This window comes from Poromitra crassiceps (assembly GCF_964638095.1).
Source record: "Poromitra crassiceps genome assembly, chromosome: 7".
NCBI classification, from domain to species: Eukaryota; Metazoa; Chordata; class Actinopteri; order Beryciformes; family Melamphaidae; genus Poromitra; species Poromitra crassiceps.
The window spans coordinates 48,635,302-48,658,516 of NC_139628.1; the positions used below are offsets into that span (position 1 = coordinate 48,635,302).

Consider the following 23,215-nt stretch of genomic DNA (forward strand, 5'->3'; position numbering starts at 1 on the left):
GGGTAATGCTGCAGTTGCTCACATTCAGTCAGGGAAATATAAGCATAGAGAAATTATAAGAAAATAGGATATATAATCAAATTAAAGATACAATAAAACAAAACAAAAAAGTGTGTGTGTGTGTGTGTGTGTGTGTGTGTGTGTGTGTGTGTGTGTGTGTGTGTGTGTGTGTGTGAGTGTGTGTGAAATATGTCCACTATTCGACATATTTATCAAAAGTACTATAGAATAAGAAAGTCATAAATATGTCAGATTTGTACATAATAATGTAATATATACAGCAGCTTAAAACAGTTATTGTAGTAATAAAGTGCAAAAGTGTTGCAGCTGCACAAAATGCAGTATTGCAGTATTGAATAGGTATTAAGATGAACATTATAAAATTAAATGACATGACATCATATGGGTTGTGAAGTTGCTGATTGGTGAATAAAACTCTGAGGGCCGATCACAATATCCTCTTGTGTTTCTTTGTTTCAGGTTAATGGACAACTACACCTACAACAGCTTCACACTGCAGCTGGAGGGCTTAAAGGTCCCGGAGGACTCCACGTACCCTGTCTTTCTGTTCTTCTTCTTCTCCTACGTATCGATTATATTTGCCAACGTGGGCATTGTAGTCCTGGTGTGCATCGAGAAGAGCCTTCACCAGCCCATGTATCTCCTGTTTTGCAATCTCTCAATCAATGACATCCTTGGCAATTCCAACATGCTGCCGCGGCTGCTTAAAGACATGCTGGTGCCTCCCTCTGAACGTCTCATCAGCTATTATGAGTGTGTGGTCCAGGCCTTCACGATACACATGTTCGCCACTGCCTCTCATACAATACTCATGGTCATGGCCTTTGACAGGTATGTGGCCATCTGCAACCCCCTGCGCTACGCTACAATCATGAGTAATAAAATGGTGATCAAATTAACCGTTTCTGCCTGGGGGGTGGCCTTTGTTTCGGTGGCTATTCTCCTCGGTTTGACCGTACGGCTGAACCGATGCAGGACTCTGATCACAAACCCTTTCTGTGACAACGCCTCGTTGTTTAAACTGTCCTGCGAGAGTGTCTTCATCAATAACGTCTATGGCCTCACCTTCAGTGTGGTTCTGCTGACGGCCTCTATAGGCAGCATGGTTCTCACGTATTCCAAGATCACGTCTGTCTGCCTCACTAGTAAGAACAAGTCTTTGAACAAGAAAGCCTTGGCGACTTGCAGCACACACCTCTGCTTGTATCTGATCATGTTCCTCAGCGGAATGATTCCCATTGCCCTCCATCGTTTCCCACAGTATATCTATGAAAGGAAGGTCTCCAGTATTCTGTTCCACATCATCCCTGGCAGTCTCAACCCTATTATTTATGGAGTACAGTCCACAGAGATACGCAAATTCTTATCAAATATATTCCAGCCCAAAAAATCATTTACTATGACTATAACATGATGGGTCACATGACACCACAAGTGTTTGTGTTTGTATACAGTACTGTATGTAAGTGCCTATATGTAAATTAATGTTGTGTTTGTATATACAGTATTGTATGTAAGTGCCTATCTGTAAATTAATGTTGTGTTTGTATATACAGTACTGTATGTAAGTGCCTATATGTAAATTAATGTTGTGTTTGTATATACAGTACTGTATGTAAGTGCCTATATGTAAATTAATGTTGTGTTTGTATATACAGTACTGTATGTAAGTGCCTATATGTAAATTAATGTGTAGGGTCGGGGGGGGGGGGTTGTTTTCATTGATTGCTTCATAAAGTGGGCATTGTGAGACTCAAACTGTGATTAAAGGTGATGTAAATAAACTTGACTTTTTCTAAAAAATGTAAGCATTTTGGAAAACCCTCTAGTTCATCTCACGGTGTAAAGGCTTTTGCACCCCTAGCGTGCACCGGCACAGAAGGCGTTTGCATCTGCCCTGGCAGAGCCCTCGATGCAGCAACACCCCGTGTAGTGTGTGCACGGATGACAGTAGGAGGGTCCCGACCAGCGAGCACGTCCACCCCCAAAAGGCGGACCGCGGTCCAAATTCCAGTCATGGAAGTTGGAAACCCTCATTAGTGTTTTGCTTGCACCTGTGTTTACCCTGCCTTTTCGACACAAAATGGCCCCCGTGAGAAGGGTCTATCGCAGGGATACTCAACTTGCTTTGCCCGGGGGCCACTTTCGTGAAATGATAGAAGGCCAGGGGCCAGTTAATCAACAAACAATATACATTTTTCTGTAGCGGATTGTAGGTTTTTGGGGTGTCAGCCGGAGTTTAGTCTGACAATGTTGTGCACACCGGATAGTTAGTTAGGTTAAATTAGTTAGGTTAAGTACATATAAGTGCCTGTGTAGCGAGCAGACGGTGGTATTTGATAATTTAGCAGCTAAATCATAGATTATTGAAAGATATTCCATATTCCAGACAGAAATGCTATAACAGAAGTGGAGTATTGGCCAGAATGACATGAACATTTGGACACTTATTCAAGTCAAGTCAAGTCAATTTTATTTATATAGCACATTTCATACATAAAGCAATTCAAAGTGCTTCACAAGACATTACAGACATAAGAGAATAAAAGAAGATAAAAAGACAATTAAAAGCAAAACGTTTGGTCAATACAGGAAAATAATAGGATAAATAGACATTTCAACAGTTAAAAGCGGTGCTAAACAGAAAAGTTTTTAGACCATTTTTAAAAATAGGAAGTGTTGAGGAAAATCTGAGGGCCTCAGGCAGGTTGTTCCAGCTAACAGCAGCACAGTGTCTAAAGGCGGCCCTGCCCTGGTTCGAGTGGATCCTTGGGACAGCCATTAGGCCGGACCCAGCTGACCTGAGAGGTCTAGTTGGTTCATAGCGAGGGAGGAGATCTGCTATGTATTGTGGGCCTAGGCCGTTGAGCGATTTGTAGGCTAAAAGAAGGATTTTAAATTTAATTCTGTAACCTACAGGGAGCCAGTGTAGAGATTTAAGAACAGGGGTAATATGATTAGCCCTCTCAGTCCTAGTTAAGACCCTAGCAGCAGCATTTTGAATGAGCTGGAGTTGCCTAAGTTCCTTATTTGAGATACCGGAAAAGGCCTGTTACAGTAATCTAATCTACTGTAAATAAAGGCATGAATTAGTTTTTCTAAGTCCTGACTGGACATGAAGCCCCTAATCCGAGCAATATTTTTAAGATGATAAAAAGCAGATTTTCTGACCGACTTAATGTTAGAGCTGAAATTAATTATTATTCAGCGGGTATCTTGCATGTTGCGTTCAGGTGCACTGTAAAAAAATATATATATATATATATATATATATATATATATATATATATATATATATATATATATTTTTTTTTTTTTTTTTTTTTTTTTTCAATTCCATCGCGGGCCGCAAGTTGAGTATCACTGGTCTATCGGGTGGAGCTGCGACTCACCAGGTCAGCTGAGTGTGGTATCACTAATGAGCTCCGGCGCCGAAGGTGCAGTTGGAGCAGGTCCGCATGGCGTCGTTGGGCATGCAGAGTTCACGTGGGTTGTTGGGCATGCAGAGTTCACGTGGGTTGTTGGGCATGCAGAGTTCACATGGGTTGTTGGGCATGCAGAGTTCACGTGGGGTTGGCGAAAAAGCACCTGCAGGCCTCCTCGGTCCACGGGCGGAAATCATCGAGGCACAGCGGCAGGGAGGCGGTTGGCTCCGGGGGCGGCGAGACGAGAAGACAAGTCAGCCGCAGTTAGCATCTTGCCAGCTAGCATCTTGCCAGCTAGCGCGCGGGAAAGCCAGGGTGTCACCCAACATAAATGGATGATTTCTTTGAGAGCTGACTTTGAACCTAGCCCTACATTTACTGTCAATGTGTAAGATAGATAGAGTATGTTATTTATCCCCGAGGGGAAATGCAGGTTCATGCATCGTCTAATATTGCCTTGCTCTAGTTTGTGCAGTTGACAATCAAATTAACATTCTGGGCTCTTTTAAATAGTAGCTATTTCATAATTATTTTGTGAAGGACCTGCTTAGGTGGTATGTGGCACTCATATTCTAATATGATGAAAAAACAAGGTGTTTTTCATTCACTTGTACGGCCTGTTGACAGTTGCCATTGACGACATTAACATGACATCATGTTTTATGAGATGAGGATAACGGTCTCTGTCCTGTGGCTTCCCCAGAGGACAAAGTTGTGCTCATAAAATAGAAGAAGACAAAGATTGTCAACAGAGAGATGGGACTGAGGATGGAAGAGGTAAGCAAGTTGCCCATCATCAAATTATTACCAGTAGATCAAGTCGTGCTTGTTGATAATACTACTCAAAACAGCTGTTATACAGTAGCCTAGAATGTAATGGAAAAACAAATTCATAGAATTCATAGTTTGAGTTTGATTTGTGTTCTTCTGCTGTGAATAACTGCATAAACAGATGAGTTGATTTACAACAGGCAATCATTCCCATCACCTCTCAAGATAAAACGAGTAATTCTTCAACTTTCAGAATTGAGATAAAGAGAATGGGAAATAAAATCCAACTGCACCTGGATAGCTTTTGGCTTATATTTGATATTTGAAAGAAAATCAAGCTTGGTTTCCCTAAAGCTAACACACACACACACACACACACACACACACACACACACACACACACACACACACACACACACACACACACACACACACACACAACACACACACATGTACATCAACAGAAATTATATATTTAAACAGTGCTTTGTCTAGGGGTTACATGTATATCAATCAAGAAAATCAAGCTTGGTTTCCCTAAAGCTATCAACATAAATTATATATTTAAACAGTGGGTTGTCAAGGTTACATGTCAAGCTTGGTTTCCCTAAAGCTATCAACATAAATGATATATTTAAACAGTGAGTTGTCAAGGTTACCAAGGTTATCAACTAGAATAGATGGATGCCAGTCCGGCCGAATGGCGAGAATAACTATATTCACATAACAATAAGCAGCAAAGTAAGTCCACAGTGACCCCATTCCTCTGGCAAAATATCCAATGTGTTTGTTTGTTTTCCTCTTCACAATGGTTGCCACTGGTGTGTTTGTCGTATGTATTGTTGAAAATACTGTATGGCTTAAAAAGGGATGATCATTGAATATGAATCAATCATTATAGTATTCAACAAAATGAATAAAACACCTTTCCGTGTTGAGTTAAGATTTGCAGCAGTGTCTGTGTCATGGCACGTCTTTACTACATTACTGCAACTTGTGTCCAATAAGCCATTCATATCCCCCCCCCCCCCCCCCCCCATGTCTATTAATTTCTTTTTTTAACAGATGGAAAACTACACGTACAACAGCCTCACACTTCAGCTTGAGGGGTTGAAGGTCACAAAGACTACTAAGTACCCCGTCTTCTTCTTCCTGATCCTTGTCTATGTGTTCATCTTAGTTGTAAACGGGAGCGTTGTGGTTCTGATATGGACAGAGAGGAGTCTCCACCAGCCAATGTATTTCCTCTTCTGTAACCTGTCAATCAACGATATTCTGGGCAACTCTCTCTTATTTCCGCGAATGATCGCCGACGTCCTGGTACCTCCGTCCGATCGTCTCATCAACTACTACGAGTGTCTGCTTCAGGCCTTCACCTTGCACATGTTCGGCACCAACGCACACACAGTGCTCATGACCATGGCTTTTGACAGATACGTGGCCATCTGCAACCCCTTCCACTACCATACGATCATGAGTAACGCAATGGTGATCAAGTTGACTATTTCTGCCTGGGGGGCGGCCTTTGTTTTGGTGGCTATTCTCCTCAGCCTGACCATGCGGCTGAGCCGATGCAGGACTCTGATCACGCACATTTTCTGTGACAACGCCTCGTTGTTTAAACTCTCCTGTGAGAGCGTCTTTGTCAATAACGTCTACGGCCTCGCTTACACTGTGGTCTTGCTGGGCGCCTCTATAGGCAGTATACTCCTTACCTACGCAAAGATCACAGCTGCCTGTGTGACTAGCAAGAGCAAGTCTTTGAACGGTAAAGCCTTGAAGACCTGCGGCACTCACCTGTGCCTGTATCTGATCATGTTTGTGAGTGGATTGATTCCCATCATCCTCCATCGCTTCCCTCAGTACTCGTACTATAGGAAGATTTCTTCCCTGCTCTTTAATATCGTTCCTGGCAGCCTCAACCCCATCATCTATGGGGTTCAGTCCCAAGAGATACGCAAATCCTTGTCAAATGTATTCCAGTGTATTATGAATAAAAATAAAAAAAGATGAGAAATGTGAGATGCTGTGCTTGTTAGGGAAGAAAAACTTACACTTTTTTTTTTTTTCATATATGTGTGGTGGCCTGCAGAAACCCTTCACATGTCACTGCTATACAGTATGTGTGGTGGCCTGCAGAAGCCCTTCACATGTCGCTGCTGCACATTGTTGGCAATGAGCAAAAGAAGGTTGAAAATGAGTTTTACGGGTATTTCGGAATTTTGAGTGATTTGGTGACTCTCATCTCGTAGTACATCATGGTGATGGTGAATAATTATTTTCATAAAACAAAGGGGTAAATTATTTATTTTCATGGTTTTGGTGGAATGCCACTGTACAAAATAGAATGTCTGAAGCCATTTTTCTCACGTTTTACTTTTAGACACATAACATATTAACAATACATATTAACAACATTTAAAATACTTCACTTTTGAGAGAGCTATCGCAGTCATTCAAAAGGTTCAAAGGTCAGATTCCGACATAGTTGTGCTCTTTGGGCCCGTAGCCCTTTGCCCTTTGCGTTCCCGAGTTACAACCATTTAAAGTTGAAAGGTCAAGAGGTCACATGATGTAAATCATTTGGAGTCAATGGGGGCCTAGTCCCCAATAACTTGCTTTGTCCGGGGGCCACTTTTGTATAATGATAGGAGGCCAGGGGCCAGTTAACAAACAAACAAACAAACATTAATATTATTTTTTCTGTACAGTAGTGGATTGTAGGTTTTTGGGGTGTCAGCCAGAGTTTAGTCTGACCATTTTGTGCACATAGGATAGTTAGTTAGTTTAAGTTAGTTAGGTACATATTATATAATATAACTGCCTGAGTGGATAGCAGACGGCGGCATTTGTCACTTTAGCTGGAACTCAGTCAAGTTTCACGTTAGTTTTCATTGTGAATTAGCCCCCGGGCTGCAAGTTGAGTATCACTGTTAGAGCCTTGTTCGGCCATATTCTTCTCCTTGCCTTTTTAATGTGATCTATTAATAAAAAGAAGGGTCAATCCTGATATCCTGGTGTGTGCTGGATTACTGGTATAAATGTTCGGGAACACTTTATAATAACGTTCAGTCGTAACTCATTTATAAGCCTTTAGTTAATGATGAACTAACCATTTACAAAACATGAATATACATTTGTAGATGATTAATAAATGTAAGTCATCTATAAACCTTTAGTAAATGAAATGTTCCTCACCTGTTGTAAATGATGTGTAAATAATTTACAATTCATTTACAAGGCTTTCTGCATCCCCTAATCTAAAGTGAAAACCATTCATCCCACATAAATGTGTTGCATACAAGGGGGTAGCTCTGTTTGTCAAAATTGAAGCCAACTAGTGCAGTGCCCGTTCCCCCATGCACCACCCCGTGGGCGCTTCCCCCCCGCACACACACTGCACTCTGTCAGGTCCCCCTAAGCCAGTGGTTCTCAAACTTTTTCTGTCAGGCCCCACTTTGGAGGAAGAAAATCTTTCGGGCCCCACCGCCCCAACAAAATTGAAACAAAACGGTCCAAGTTTAACTTTTATTGACATAATGACCATTCATTTCTATATTCTGGCTGTTTTGCCCTGCACATCTTTTCAAAAACAATAACAATAAAGTGCAACCTCTACAAAACAAAATAAATTCAAATATCTTAATTGTGAGTTCAAGTCACTATCACTGTATTAAGGGCTGCCTGTTTTCCACTGCAAATCGTTTCAAAACAATAATAAGGTGCAACCTGCAGAAAATAATAAGTGCAGACATTTGTGAGGACTCAAGTTTTATCAGTATTAGTGGCTGCAATGAGCCTGTTTTCCACTGCAAATCTTTTCAAAAGAATAATAAAGTGCAACCTGTGCAGAAAATAATAATAATAATGGTGAGGACTCAAGTTTTCTCAGTATTAGTGGCTGCAAAAACCCACACAGTTCTCCCAATTCAGCCCGTGTTGTGTCAGGTAACTGTCCAGAAGCATAGCTCTTCAGCTGTTGCTCTGCTTGTAACGTACTTGCAAAACAGCAAATCCTCACTCAGTGACTCCGACGTGACAAAGCGAACATAGGCGATAAGCAAGCAGTCTTTATTGCTGTCCGTAGCCTCGTCCACTTGTAAGGCGAAACGTGTGTCTGTCAGTTTTTCCGTGAGTTGTTCCTCGAGATCATTTGAAATGTCACATATACGTTTTGCAACTGTGTCATTGGACAGCGGGATAGTCTTCAATTTTGCAGCGCTGGTCTCATTCAGCATAGTTGACACCATATGGATAGCTGCTGGGAGTATGAGCTCCTCAGCGATGGTGTGCGGCTTCTTGCACTGTGCAATTCTGTATGCGACCTTGTATGACGCTAGTTGTGCTTTGCTGTTCACTGATGCCACTTTTACAAAGCGATTTTCCTGCTTGCGGTATTCACCGAGTTTCCTCTGAAAGAACCCGAGTGGCTTATTGACGAAAGTGGGGTGTGTTGTCTCCAAGTGTCTTTTTAATTTGTTAGGCTTCATGCTGTCCGCTGCCAGAGTTTTCAGACAGAGAACACAGACTGGTCTCTCCTCGTCTCCTACCGCATTGACTGTGAATCCCAGAGCAAGATAGGCGTCATCATATTTTCGTCTCGGTTTTTTTAGTTGACTGCCGCCCTCCGACTCCTTGTTTGTCCCAGCCAAATGTCTCTTCATTGTGCACTAATCTAAACTAAACAGCCTCCAGTCTGTCTGATGAATGAACGGGTCACTACGGAAGCGCGGGGTTTGTTTATTTCCTCACGGGGAAAAGAAGTCCGACCTAAAAATGGCTAAAACATTGGTTCCGCGGATTTCACCCGCGCCCCACCTGTAATACCACTGCGCCCCACAAGTGGGGCGCGCCCCACACTTTAAGATACACTGCCCTAAGCACAAGTTTGAAGTCGATCTGACAAACAGTTCTCGAGATACGCGAAGGACAGACATACAGACAGTCCTGGAATAAGTCCAAATTGCATGAAATGCGGCACCACACTCCATCGGGGTCCGAGCTGTCTATTCGACCCTCTCCCTGCAAAGTTGATTAAGGAACTTCTTCCAATATTAGCCCCCCCCCCCCTCCTTACTTAACATTATCAATAGCTCTCTCTCCTCTGGCATTAACTCTGCCAGCCTCCTTCAAATCTGCTGTAATTAAACCTCTACTTAAAAAGCCAAATCTTGATTCTGAGGTTCTTAACAATTTCAGACCAATCTCAAATCTCCCCTTCCTCTCTAAAGTTCTTGACAAAGTAGTCTCGACCCAATTAACTGACTACCTCTCGCATAATAAACTTCCCGATCTCTTTCAATCTGGTTTTAGATCGCTCCATAGTACTTGTTGGAGAAAAATATAAGTTCCATGCCATTTCCTAATCAATAAGCTATATTTGCATACACATAATTATGCTACAGTGAGTTACAATGACATGACATCTCACACATTATGACATGACACCTGACACATAACTAGCTTATCAAGCAGGAGATTTCTCCCCTTTGCTCTGGCCTTCAGAAACTCAGCATGACAATGGCCATGAGACAGGAACACTTGTTGATACAGACAGGCAGCCCTGTAGGCTCCAAGTCAAGTCATCACCCCCTCCTCTCTGCCTTTCCTCTTCCTTTACAGTATAAAGCTTATGTCAAATTGTGACATCGCCGCTGAATATTTGACTCTGTACATTGATCAGATGGTACATTGAGATTCAGTCTCTCCTATAACACAGTGTATAGGAGAATGTTATGGTAATAAATATACGTTCATAAGTCATCTTCCTGGACTCCTGGCTTCAATTTATTTGGTTTAGATAGGCTATCAGCTGTTATATATACATTTAGCGGATGTAGAATGGTTAAGGAATTCGATTCTCTATCAGTACTGAAACTGCTCTTACAAAAGTAACCAATGACCTTCTCCTCGCGTCAGACTCAAATTTTTCCTCTCTTCTCATTCTATTAGACTTAAGCGCGGCCTTCGATACAGTCGATCATAACATCCTCCTAAACCGCTTATCTAACTACGTAGGTATCCGGGGCCCCGTTCTCTCCTCAGTCACTCCGTCACACGGTGGTTTCCAGGTGCTCAAACAGCTGTGCTCCAGGCTTCAGCAATAAGTCAGCTGCGGGACAGCCTGTCTGCTGCTATGAACGTGTCCCCTGCAACTGAGAACTACTTTTCCAATGACACAGGTGTGTATTAGTTTCACCTTCATTTGGACTCCCCTCTACAGCTAGCCTTACATGCTATGCTACCAAATAATGCAGACGCGTCTGACCAAGCTGAAAGTACCGCTCCCGGGAATTGAACCGGCGGCGGTGGGCGACTGCAGTATTGTGTTGTTTCTAAGAGTTCTTCCTCTGTTTCTAGATTCTGAGGTGTGTGATCACTGTGACACCGAGCCATTACTCCAGGATAGGAAGCGCCAGCTGCACCCGCAAGAAAACTGTCTTCCTCGGTTGGGAAAATTTCTATTGTATGATACTGCTGGCCATCACTGCCCTGGCGGCAGTGCTCACCCTCTCTGCTGGGATCATCTTCATAGTTTACTGGAACAGCCCTGTTGTGCGGCCGTCAGTAGGAGTGTTGGGCAAGTTACTTTCAAAATGTAATATACTACATATTACTAGTTACTTTCATTTGAAAGTAATAAGTTACTTTACAATATTACTTTCTGTGTAGAGTAACTCGTTACTTATTTCACTACTTTTGCATTACTTTTACCAATACAACAGCAGCAGCAGAATGACATCGCCGCCCCGGAACCATCCCGAAAAATTATTTAAACCGCCTTGAAGTCAGTGTAAACAATCCAAAATTCTAAATGTTATTCTTTTCCTTTGTGATTGTCATCTATAGTGGTTATTTGCATAAAAACACACAGTTTGATTAGGAAATGATTGTATCTTTTTCAAATATGTGCTTTGATTTAATAAAATGTAACTCAATTTGTAACTTGAGTTACTTGACAAAGGAACTGGCATAATATTACTGAAATCCTATAAGTAATAAGTTATATTACTGAGTTACTGCTAAAAGTAATATATTATATGTAATATGTTACTTTTGTAATGAGTTACCCCCAACACTGGTCAGTGGGCCCCATCTCCCTCTATTCTCCTCCTGTCTCTCTCAGGCACCTTTGCGAGAGTGGTCCTTTTTGGCGGCAGGCCCACCAGGTGGCAGTGCTGAGCAGCGGCAGGTACTGTTTGGCCACCAGCTTCACCCTGTGTGTCTCCTCCTGCATCCTGGTGAAGTCCTATAAGATCGTCTTTGCCTTTGTGCAGAGGGTCATGAAGAAGCTCTATAAGCCCTACCTACATCATCATTGCAGAGTGCATGTTAATTCAAGTAGCCATCTGTAGCCTGTGGCTAGTGTTCCAGGCTCCAAGGCCTGAGTGGGAGCTAATGAAAAACAAAGAGGAGCGCCTGTTCAAGTGCGACGAGAAGTAATTTGGTGCGTTTGGAGCCATGCTAGGCTACATTATACTGTTGGCTCTCATTGCAGGCGCGTAGCCACGGGTGCGCCTGGGTGTGCAAATGCCACCCAGACAGGCAACTGGCACACCCCAAAAAAAATGGGGTAAAGAAAAGTTTTTTGTTTGTCTGCAAAACACATCAGCTGTCATGCTTAAGTGTCCAACTGTCCGCTGACCTATGTGCCCCGGAGCATCATGGGAAACTAGTTAAGCTGTCGTCCACGTAAAGTAAACAAATGCACGCACGCACACACAGCAGCAGCAGCGCCAAATCAAGAAGACATGAAACAAAGCCCGCTTTTAAGCTTTTTCGGCAAAGGCAAGAAACGTCGCATTGACGAGGAGGAAGAAGATGACTCGTCGTCACCCTCCCCCTCAACAAGTGCGGATTGTAGTGCACCCGTTCCCGCACCTGTATTGGTGGTGTACAGTGGAGAAGAGACAGACGATGATGAAGAAGATGATGCAGCCGAAACAATGACGTTAACAGCGGGGAACGCAGCCAACAACACACCGGAGGTTTGTGCAGAGCCAGAGGACACTGACGCTACAGATCTCTCTGCAGTAGACGAACCTGCATGCCAACGAAACTTGCCTACTTCCCTACTAGAACACTCTTTGGAAAACGTAGGTGTTTTTCAGCTAAATGGTACAACAGATACAGTTGGCTAGAGTACAGCATTAAAGTTGATGCTGTATTTTGCCAGCCTTGCCACCATTTCAGCACTGATGTGAAGGAGACACATCCTCCACGTCCTATCTTAAAGGCACTATGTAGTGATTTTTTTTGTCCACTAGATGTCGCCATTTCCCCTCTAAATCTGGCTTGAAAAGGCCCAATTTTTTTTTGAAATAGTCCGCCCCCTGGCACACCCTCTCTTTCTGTGGCATACCCAATGTGCCAAGTCTGGCTATGCCACTGTAGAAAAAATAAAGCTCGCACACTGCAAAGGCTCCAGTTAGGTGTGGCCTTTTTCCATGGCTACGCCAAAACATTGGCTTTGTTTTTGCCACTTTATGCCAAAGTGCAAAGAGGAGAGAACGGGTTAGGTGATGTTTTATTCTCACGTAGTCAGACCCACCGTCGATATCATCAAACTTGCTTTTCAAGCTTCCATAGAAGATGTGTAGCGAAAGGATTATGTGTAAAGGACAACAATTAAATGTATGTTGGTATTGCTACATCTCAGTGTAAATTAACAAAATTTGAAATTTGGCCAAAAGATAAGCTATCATTGTATTCTATTTTGTTAGATTTTCTTCTGATAGACCATGAAATGGTCAATATATTCCAATATATAGAAATCAGGCTCTCTGACATTGTCTTTTCTCTCATAGTTTCTTCCCGGAGTTGGCAAAAATATATCTATATATATATTTTCTACATCAATATTTGTATTCCATGCTATGGCGTAGCTACGGGTGCGCCAATGCCACCCACACAGGCAGCTGGCACACCCAAAAAGAAAGGAGGAAAAATTAAGTTGTTTGTTTGTCTACAAAACACATCAGCTGTCATGCACAGCCTGTCGGCCATTCAGACCAATAGCGTTTTTGGAGCTGCCAACGTCTTTCTGCAATTCATTCTCTATGTAAGGACGCGCTAGACGTGCTCCTCTTTTAATGAACGCACCTGGCGTTTCAGCGCTGGTGGCGTCTGTTGTTTTTGGAGGAGCGCTGTGGGCGTTTTTAAGCTGAAAAAGTTGAACATTGAGGAAAAGCGCCCTGATCGTCTTTTTCACTCTTCCTACTGTACCTTTTCTCCTCCCGAGGGATTTTCAACCTCTGTTGCTGCCAGAATTAGCAATAATCTGGCTTTGATGTTGACAGTGAACAACATCAAACAGACAAAACTAGCTGGTGACCGTCCGTGTGGTCGTTGTGTTCTGATCTGTACTGCACGCGACTACAGGGGAAAAACAAACGGAGCACAAAAAAACACTCTGTGCGCTGTATTTTGTGCACAATGGAAGCGCTCTCAACATGATTTTCATAGCTTTCTGACTGAAAAAAGCGCTTTGGGTGTGAACGCTTGGTGGTGGACAGTGGAGAGACAGACGATGATGAAGATGATGCAGCCAAAACAATGACGTTAATAACAGCGGGGGGACGCAGCCAAAAACACACTGGTGGTTTGTGCAGCAGCAGACACTGAGAACGCTACAGATCTCTCTGGAGTAGACGAACCTGCATGCCAACCAAACTTGCGTTCTTTCCCGACTAGAACACTCATTGGAAAAAGTAGGTGAGACTTTTTTGAGATACCAAAGTGGTTTTACATGTTGCCAAAAAATACAATTTAATTGACTGCTTCTACCTGCTAATAATGAGTGTGAAAAGGAGCAAACATTGATGGTTATGGTCATATGGTCCTATCTTAATATTCCTCTAAATCTGGTTTGAAAAGGCCCAAATTTGTTTGCCAGGGTATGCTCCGCCCCCTGGCATACCCTGGCTTTCTGTGGCACACCCAATGAGCCAAGTCTGGCTACGGCAGTGATTCCATGTAACAGGGTTTGGCATTTGTTTTGTAGGCTATGAAAAGATTCCTTGAACTGACAATGGCACTATGCTGGACAAGTAAAAATATTAAAACATCCTCTTCCTTGTCATGGATGAAGAGAGTTAAGGCCTAAACATGGTCATCCGTCCGCCTCGAATTGGAGCCGTCTCGCCGTCTGCCGGCGCCAGCTAGCCCTACATGCTCGGACGCCACTACGCCCTCCCTCCTCCCACCCTCCCTCCTCCTGTGGAAGCTCCGTGTGAAAATGGCGGAGATTGTGTGCCAGGCAGTCTGAATGAAATTGAATGCAATTTTACTTATTCAATTCTAAAAAACGACCCTCAACATTTGGGAAGGCTAAGCCACACAACTAGTTCGTTATAATCTAACGTCATGCTTTGAAAGGCGACTTTACGACGATGAGCCAAGGCAACGGCCAGTCGCAACTCTCGTGCAGCTGACGTCACGCACGTATCGTCGGCGCTGAGTCACATTTTCGAGCAGCCCCCGTCAGAGGAGGGCGGGGGCGAGGCTCTGACGGACGACCATGTTTAGGCCTTAACTGTTTTCCTTCCCGCTCCAGTGAAGCATTTGACACAATGGTATCTGTTATTTTCATATGTTTGTTTCCCTGTAGAGAGACACAGAGTGAGAGAGAGAGAGAGAGAGAGAGACACAGAGTGAGAGAGAGAGAGAGAGAGAGAGAGAGAGAGAGAGAGAGAGGAGCAATAGTGACAGAAGAAACAATGTCACTGACAGACCAATGAGAAACAGCAAATGACAGTTTCCTGATACATAGTCTTCAGAACAATTCCACCAGGCCAGCCTCAATGTTGGGCTAATGCTCCAATTTGTTTACCAAATAGGCTACACTAAAATCCCCACTACAGTGTTCACAAGACACACCCAAATCCTCCTGGCTTGCAGCAGACATGACCCTCATCCTCCTCCCTTTTTATGATCACTCTAAATTGGTAACCAGGAAAGACTCCAGGTCAAACAGAACAGATCGTTGTCTACTCCACTCTCAACCTGCAGAAGAAGACAGGGGGTCATCCCTATGTTCCCCGGGTCCTATGTTCCCCGCTTTTCCCAAATGGTGTCCACCTGCTATGCCGACCACCCGCAATGCCGACCTTAGGTTTAGGCGTGGGGGTGGGAGAGGTTAGGTTTTGGGTTAGGGTCTGGGGGAGGTTAGGTTTAGGCATGGGGGGAGGTTAGGTTTGGCGTGGGGGCTGGGAGAGGTTAGTGAAAAACGGGGAATATAGAACCCGGGGAACATAGAACCCGGGGAACATAGACATGATCCCGAAGACAGATAACATGCTGCTATGTATAGGAGACATCTCCTATCTCATCCGATAAGTGACTGGTCTATGTTGGCCTTTAGTACGTTTTCGTCAAGAATTAGCATGACATAAGGCATAGCGGAGAGAAGAGAATGTGAATTGTTCCACATTGAGGACATCACAGGAGATGTGCTGTTGTGGTTTGTAGGACAGAGCATCGCTAGTCTCGCTGGCCAGCCTCCCCTCCCTACCGTGAGATGAGTCTGGCGGCGCAGGTCTCCATAGTGGGATTGCGATGGGCGGCATTGAGCAGCCACTTTTTATTCCTCTGTTCTGTTTTATTTTTGCCTTGGTTATTTTGTTTTCCAGTCCGTTCTCCTGTTTTTGTTTATGAAATTAAATGAAACACTGAGATTTGAGGCTACCATAAAACAAATGTATTATGATTACTATTATACTTGTGTTATTTTGTCATGTCAAGACAGGGGATACTACTGATTTATATAGTTTGGATTAATGTTCCAGTTTCAATAAAACTTCCAATATTTACACCTATGTTTTTGAGGCTTGCAATTTAGGTAAATTTTATTCTATTGGGTTACCCACATTCTGACTATTTGGTGATGTAGTTCAGCCACCTGGTATTTCCCTCTTCAAATATGATGACCATCAGAGTGAGCATTCTTAACTTACAGGCGACAGTACCCATCTGACCTGAACCACTACCGTCCCATCTCCAACCTCCCCTTCATCTCCAAAACTCTTGAGAGGGTTTCCGCCCAACTGCAGTCCCACCTCGACTCAAACAACCTCCACAAACCATTTCAATATGGTTTCCACCCTAATCACAACACTGAAACAGCCCTGGTAAAAATCGCTATCGACCTCCTCCGTGCAGCTGACTCTGGACTACTCACCATCCTCATCCTCCTTGACCTCTCTGCTGCTTTCGATACCATCTCCCACCCACTACTTCTGGAGCACCTGACGAACATTGGAATCACTGGTGTTGCACTTCCCTGGTTTGCATCCTACCTGACCGGTCGACAGACAACAGTTTGTCCAACTAGGGAACCACACGTCCAGGTGTTCTGCCGTTTGACCCAGGGGTCAGTATTGGGTCCACTCCTATTCATCACCTACCTCCTCCCCCTGGGTAAAATCCTCCGTCACCATGGTGTCCAGTTTCACTGCTACGCCGATGATACCCAGGTCTACATGCTACATCCTGATACATCCTGTCACATATCAAATTCAAGACCCTGGTCCATGCTTACAGAGCTGTCCACTCAACATCCCCCCAATACCTTCAACCCATGGTCAAGTTCCAAACCTCTCACCGCCCCCTCCACTAGGCCGTCTCGCCCCCCCCCTTGCTTCGCAGGCTCAAGGGTCGCTCAAAATCCAGACTTTTTTCTTGCCTCGCCCCCAAATGGTGGAATGAGCTCCCCCCCATGGTCAGGACGGCAGAGTCGCTCCCTATTTTCCGCAATCGACTAAAACACATCTCTTTTCTCTCCACTTTACTCGCCCCTAACCCTACCTTCTTCCTCCCTTATTTGCTGCTCATGGACTTGATTTTAATAATGTCACCGTTTTTACCTGGTGTGGCATCAATGTTAACCTGTTTGTATTTATTATCCTTTTTACTATTGCTGGCATCAATGTTCACCTTGGTTGTACAGTATTATTATCTTTATTATTATTGCTGGCTACAATGTCTGTTTACCTGATTCTATATTTTTATTCCTCTGTACGTCGCTTTGGAGAAAGGCATCTGCTAAATGAAATAAAGTAAAGAAAGTAAAGTAAAAGTCTGTCAGGGCCCTATTCTCCCACAGGCCTTCGGCACTAATACGGGCCTTAAACGCAAAAAAACGTGCCTTGCGCCTGTTTTGGGACGATATCAATATGGCTTTACGCTGCCAAATGCGCTTTAGGCCGAATGGGCGTGGCGCAGTCCCAGAATGGGCCAGAGTGGGCGCTAAATACCGGCGTACTGCTATCTTCCGACCTGGCGTACATTTAGCGCTTTGCGCTTTTGAAAACCAGGCCTATTCAGAGTGCGCCAGTTGCGCGGAGCGCTCCCCTCTGGCTCTCTCCCTCCCCTCTGGCTCTCTCCTCTGTCACCCTTCTCTGTGTCACTCTCTCCCTCTCTCCTCAGTCTGACAGGCACAATACCGACTGTCTCTGACTCCCTCGCTCAGAGTCCCATAGAAAAAATAAGCTGTAAGTTCACTGCAATGTGAATGTCCCAACATGCATTGTGCTTCTCCATTTCGCTACTAAATAGCAACCAAATGAGCCGAAAACCTATATTAAGGGAGGATCTAAATAATGTGTAATGGTAAGACAACCTCCAATTGTAGAACATTTCAATATTGGACCAAATAAAACATCGAAATGAAAACACCACCCTATGTGAAATATATATGTCCTACTGGGGCTATAAATACCCCTTGTCGATTTAACGTGATTTAGATAAGTGACAGCGGAACGCGCTTCGGAAGCTTCTACTGTCATCTGCTATACTGTGATGTCCGCTCCAATAACTTGGCCCTACTCCACATTTAGTTTTAGGCTACAATAAAAACACATTTATGCAATGACTTTACATAATGTAGGCTATATTTATGTGCATCATCCTTCCTGCAGCAGGCGAGAGAAAATGATATCTTTCTGGACAAACTTTCACCAATCTAATAGGCTATATTTTTCTAGCTGATGCATTTAGAACATTATTTTCACTTTGATCTTGCTATAGTGTAGCGTATTTACATGCTTGCAGTATTTAAACTGCAGTTAGATTGGTTTGAGAAGCATAATAATATGGAATAATAGCCTATAATGGAGACAGACAAGACTGGATGAAGGGAGGGGGGGGGGGGGCAGAGCGCTTGGCTTTCGTCTGGTTTTGCGGGACCAGTGGAATTGGAGCTAAAAAGGCAAGCGTGCGATTCGTTTATTGCACTTATCCAATGAACTGAAGGTGCATAATTTTACGCTTAAAAGGCGTGGTTGTAATGGTTGAGGCTGCGTCTAGCGCCAAGACCAAGATATCAAGTGCGCTGGTCCACGCCCACTGCGCCAGGCGCTCGGCGTAGAAACTAGGCCGATGCAACGATAGGGGGCTGTATCTCCACCAAACCCACCACTGCTCTTCCTCCCATCTCCCTCACCCCCTGCCTCCAGGACATCAGGAGCTGGATGAGCAGGAATTTCCTGAAGTTAAACGCCAGTAAAACCGAGGCCCTGCTCATCGGCTCCAAAGACCTCCTCTCCAAAGCTCAAAACACCACTGCCCCAAACATCATCATTGACAGCTTCCCTGCTCCCTTCTCCACCCAAGTCCTCCACGTCATTCTGGACAGCACCCTTTCCTTTGCACCCCACATAAAAACCCAGGGTTAGGGTTAGGCTCCAAACCCACCTGTTCAAATTGGCCTACTCACTTTAATCATATACAGCACGCAATGTACGTTATTCGCCTGCCGTGTGTATCTGCTGTTTTTTCTTTTATCTACGCTCGTCATATTTTAATGCTGCTGGTGTTTGCAATGCTTGTTTTTATGTATGATCTTTTAGAATGTTATGTCTCTTTTATGCACTGTACAATGACCTTGGGTGTTTTGAAAGGTGTCACCAAATAAAATGTATTATTATTAAGTTAACCTTTATTTATCCTTTAAGTTGCTCAACTCTCAACGAAGGCGGTCGCTTTTTCTCCCTCTCTCCCTATCTCTCCCTACCCTCTCCCTATCCCTCTGCTTGCTACCCGGAGCCAATCTTGCACTTGTCTCTTCGAAACTACAAATATGGATTATATGGATATTAAGCTTGTCTCTCCACGCAATCGACAAGATTATTGCGGGCCCCTCATGTTTAAAAAGGTAAAACCGGAAAATATCCTGTTCTGGCTAGCCAGACATGATCCAGACTTCATGTTTAAAAGCCACTACTGATTAGTACACATTATACACAGTGACTACACACACTACACACCAGTGGTGTGCACAGACATTTTGGGGGGCAGGTGCTCATGTGGGGGAAAAAGGGCACCCCTCTCATCAGGGGCGGACTGGGATCATAATTCAGGCCGGGCATTAGATACCAAGCAGGCCAGGCCGATACGGGCCGACGCGCGTGCCGGCGAGGTCGGCAGTGAAAAATTTGGGCCGTTTGAAGCCTAATTTGGGCCGTTTGAAGCCCAATTTGGGTCATTTGAAGCCAGATTTGGGCCGTTTGAAGCCCAATTTGGCCCGACGTGCCCGATTATGCAGTCCACGCCTGCCTCTCATGATTATTTATAAAATAAATAGTTCGGCTACATACAGTCAGGCCCGGATTAACACACTGTGGTGCCCGAGGGTGACCACACTTGAAGTGCTCCCATCCACTTTAGAGACCACAGCTTTGCATGAACTTATTGCTAAAGTGAAAGGGGAGAGTCCAAAGACCCCCTCATCATCGTAACACCGATTAAGCATGAGTGGTATAGAGTGGAGTACAATATGATCTGAACAGACACGTCTTCACTCCATCTGTACACATTATTAAACTTACAGGATGTTTGCTTGGGCATAATATCCTGCGGCATTGCCTGTATTTATGTCATCATCATTTCTGTGAGAAAAATGTCCTACGGTGTAGATATTTTAGCTTATTACAAACAAAAATAATGTTAAGTCAATATTTTACTGTTTGCGCTGCATAACTTGCGCTTTGAGCTTTGAGCCTTTCTGCTCACTTTCTCAGAGCATTGTTCACAGTCTGTCATTATCTCAACACACATACTACAGACAAATGTAAGACAAAGACACATACTAACTTAAAAAAATCATTTTATACAGTGAGGTCAAGTTATAAAAGATGGTGTCACTATGAAATGGCTATTATGGGGACTATAAAATCATCACACATGAATATGATTGGGCTAATTAAATCCACATGAGTCTCAGCTTTCCAGTCATGCCCAATTTGTATAATTCCAATAAGTATGCAGAAATATTCAAATAAAATCGGCAAAGATAACACATTTATACAGCATCCAAAAATGTGTGCCAAAAATTGCATGGGATTAGTGTGTGTGTGTGTGTGTGTGTGTGTGTGTGTGTGTGTGTAGGGGGAGACTTGAGTGAGAACCATTCTCACTTAGATATCTTGAGGTGAGAGGTCAATGGACCCCTTTGAAAATGGCCATGCCAGTTTTTCCTTTCCCAAAATGTAGCCTAAATTTGGAGCATTATTCATCCCCTGAAAGACAATAATATGGGTGGCATAAAGGCCACTTATCAGTCAAAGGCCAAAAGGGCAGGTGCTTGACCAGTAGTCAGGGGCACAGACAGGAGTATTAACCCTAACATACATGTCTTTTAGGTGGTGGGAGGAAACCGGAGCACCTGGAGAAAACCCACACGAACACGGGGAGAACATGCAAACTCCACACAGAAAGGACCTGGGACAGACTGGGGTTCGAACCCGGGACCTTCTTGCTGTGAGGTAACAGTACTAACCACTGAGCCACCGTGCCATCTATTAGTAGTAGTATTATGCCACTTATCCCCCATTCGGAATTACCTAATTTGACTGTTTCAGAGAAGAGGTAGTAGGCCTATGTCTAAAGAAATCTCATTTGCAATAGAACGGTACCAGATATCTCCATAAAACTACTGGTTAGTGTTCAATAGCACCCTAGACAATTCAGTAATGGTATATTTTTTAGGGATTTCTGTTTTTCTGATAAATGAGAGAAAAGTGATGGAGTGTTTCTATCACCACAAAGTAAAATTTCCGTCTAAACTAAAGCTATGTTTACAAGACTATAATTCATGATCTTTTTAGTTAAATAATTTTCTGATTTGGTGATGTAGGGCAGCCACCTGGTTCATGCCTCAGCAAATCTGATGAGGAAAAGCGTGAGCATTCTCAAGTTATGGGCTTTTTTGTCACCTTTCCCCTATTCAGACTGGCCTAATTTGGCTCTTTTTTCCCCCACCCAAAATAAAATTTGACAACAATCAATTTCATTAATGGGAGACCCTAAAGATAAGAAAAATCATTGTTGTGTTTTGTTCTACCTCGGGTAGGGGTATCTCAAAGGCCCTTTCTGCTAGACTATAAGTTAAGTCTTGTTGGAGTGGTCATCACAGTACAACCGTGTTACGGTTGTCACTCGAATATACCACGTTGGCAGTAGCGGAGCATACACCGGGGCAGAGGGTGCGCCAACTCGTCAGTGGGCCCCCATCAATTTTTTTTTTTTTTTTTTTTTTTTGCATGCCAGGCCAGGCCAGGCCTGAGTGTGAGAGCAATTCAATCAATATACAATAACATTGGTGTGTTTAAAATGAGATATTCCACTAAATATGGCTAAAACAGATTCAAACATGCAAAAAAGGCAAATTTTTCTTCGCCGCCGGCCTTGATAAGATTTTTTTTGGGGGGGGGGGGGGCACCCTAGGAGCTTGGGGGTCGCTCCGCCCCTGCACGTTGGATATATATGCCACCTGGATTACATGTATGTTTCACATAGGGTTGTGTTTTGATTTTTATGTTTTATTTTGTCCAATATTGAAATGTTCTAGAATTACCTTTTGTGTTAACATAAATATTATTTCTATCTACCACTTAGCCTACTTAGGCTGATTTGGTTGCTTTTTCTTGTCAAAATTTAGTAAGCTTCAATGCATGCTGGGAGAAATGCACGTGTGTCTGTGTGTGGCTTGGTAGGGGAGCCGGCGGAGTGAATAAGGCCTGGTTTTGAAAAGCGCTAACCGCAAAATTAACGCCAGTTGGGAAGATAGCTTTAGGCTGGTATTTAAGGCCGAAACGCCCATTCTGGCCTATTCTGGCACTGCGCCACGCCTCTTCAGCGTAAAGCGCATTTCGAGGTGTAAAAACATGATGCTATCTTCCCGAGTCACAGGTAGGCAGGCGCAAAGTGTTTTTTTTTTTTTTTCTTTTAACGCCAGTTTAGCGCCTAAGGCCAGGGGGAAGATAGAGCCTAAGTCCATGTGTGTGATATCCATCGTGTTTAGCTTTATCATAATGACGACGGTGGGTCTGACTATACGTGAGATTATGCGTAGCCTATTTACCATTATTTACTGTGTGTAGAAGTTTGTCTGTGATACTGTGATACTCTTTTGCCTTTTTAAAACCTTGCTCTCGTATCACTTTTGTCATGCCCTCATCCTCTGCCTCCTAGTTTCTCTCTCCCCCTCCCTTTGTGTTGTGATTGCAGGATTGGAGCCAGGTGTGTGGGAGCTGGGTCCCAGCTACTACAGCTGTCAGTCGTCACTAATCAAGCGGCGTTATATACCCAGCCCAGACTCCCAAGACAGTGCCAGATTATGAACTCAGCTACACAGAGAGAAACGTCTGCTGTCCTAACTTCTGCTACCTGCTCCAATCCTCACCTGTCGGCCTGCCTGCCTGCCCTTTGCCTGCCTGGACTTCAGCCTGCCAGCTCTCTGCCTGGGTATCTAGTCCAGCCGGACCAATCCAATAACTTTGAATAAACAAACATTGTTAAACTTGCTATTTTTGTCTCTGTCTGTCTCTGCCATTGAGTAAAAAAAACCCACGCCTAACAACTTTTATGTTGCGGCCTGACCTTAGACTGGATTTGTAACATTCATGGACCTGACAAGGAGCTGTCATCCCAAGGACCTGTCAACAACCTGTCAGGGTGAATGGGTAGGGTGACTCAAGACATCGTCAATCATCGGTGGTGGA

General features: G+C 43.8%; 1 protein-coding gene across 1 annotated transcript; it reads left to right on the forward strand.

The window, feature by feature from the left end:
• Positions 1-484: 484 nt before the first annotated feature.
• On the forward strand, positions 485-22,834 carry LOC310779676 (uncharacterized protein; the record flags this gene model as incomplete). Its single annotated transcript, XM_083640177.1, has 7 exons — positions 485-1,401; positions 3,582-3,699; positions 5,283-6,201; positions 10,289-10,399; positions 10,578-10,665; positions 11,344-11,558; positions 22,722-22,834. The coding sequence occupies 7 exons, from the start codon at positions 485-487 to the stop codon at positions 22,832-22,834; spliced, it is 2,481 nt and encodes an 826-aa protein (XP_083496303.1).
• Positions 22,835-23,215: the final 381 nt, after the last annotated feature.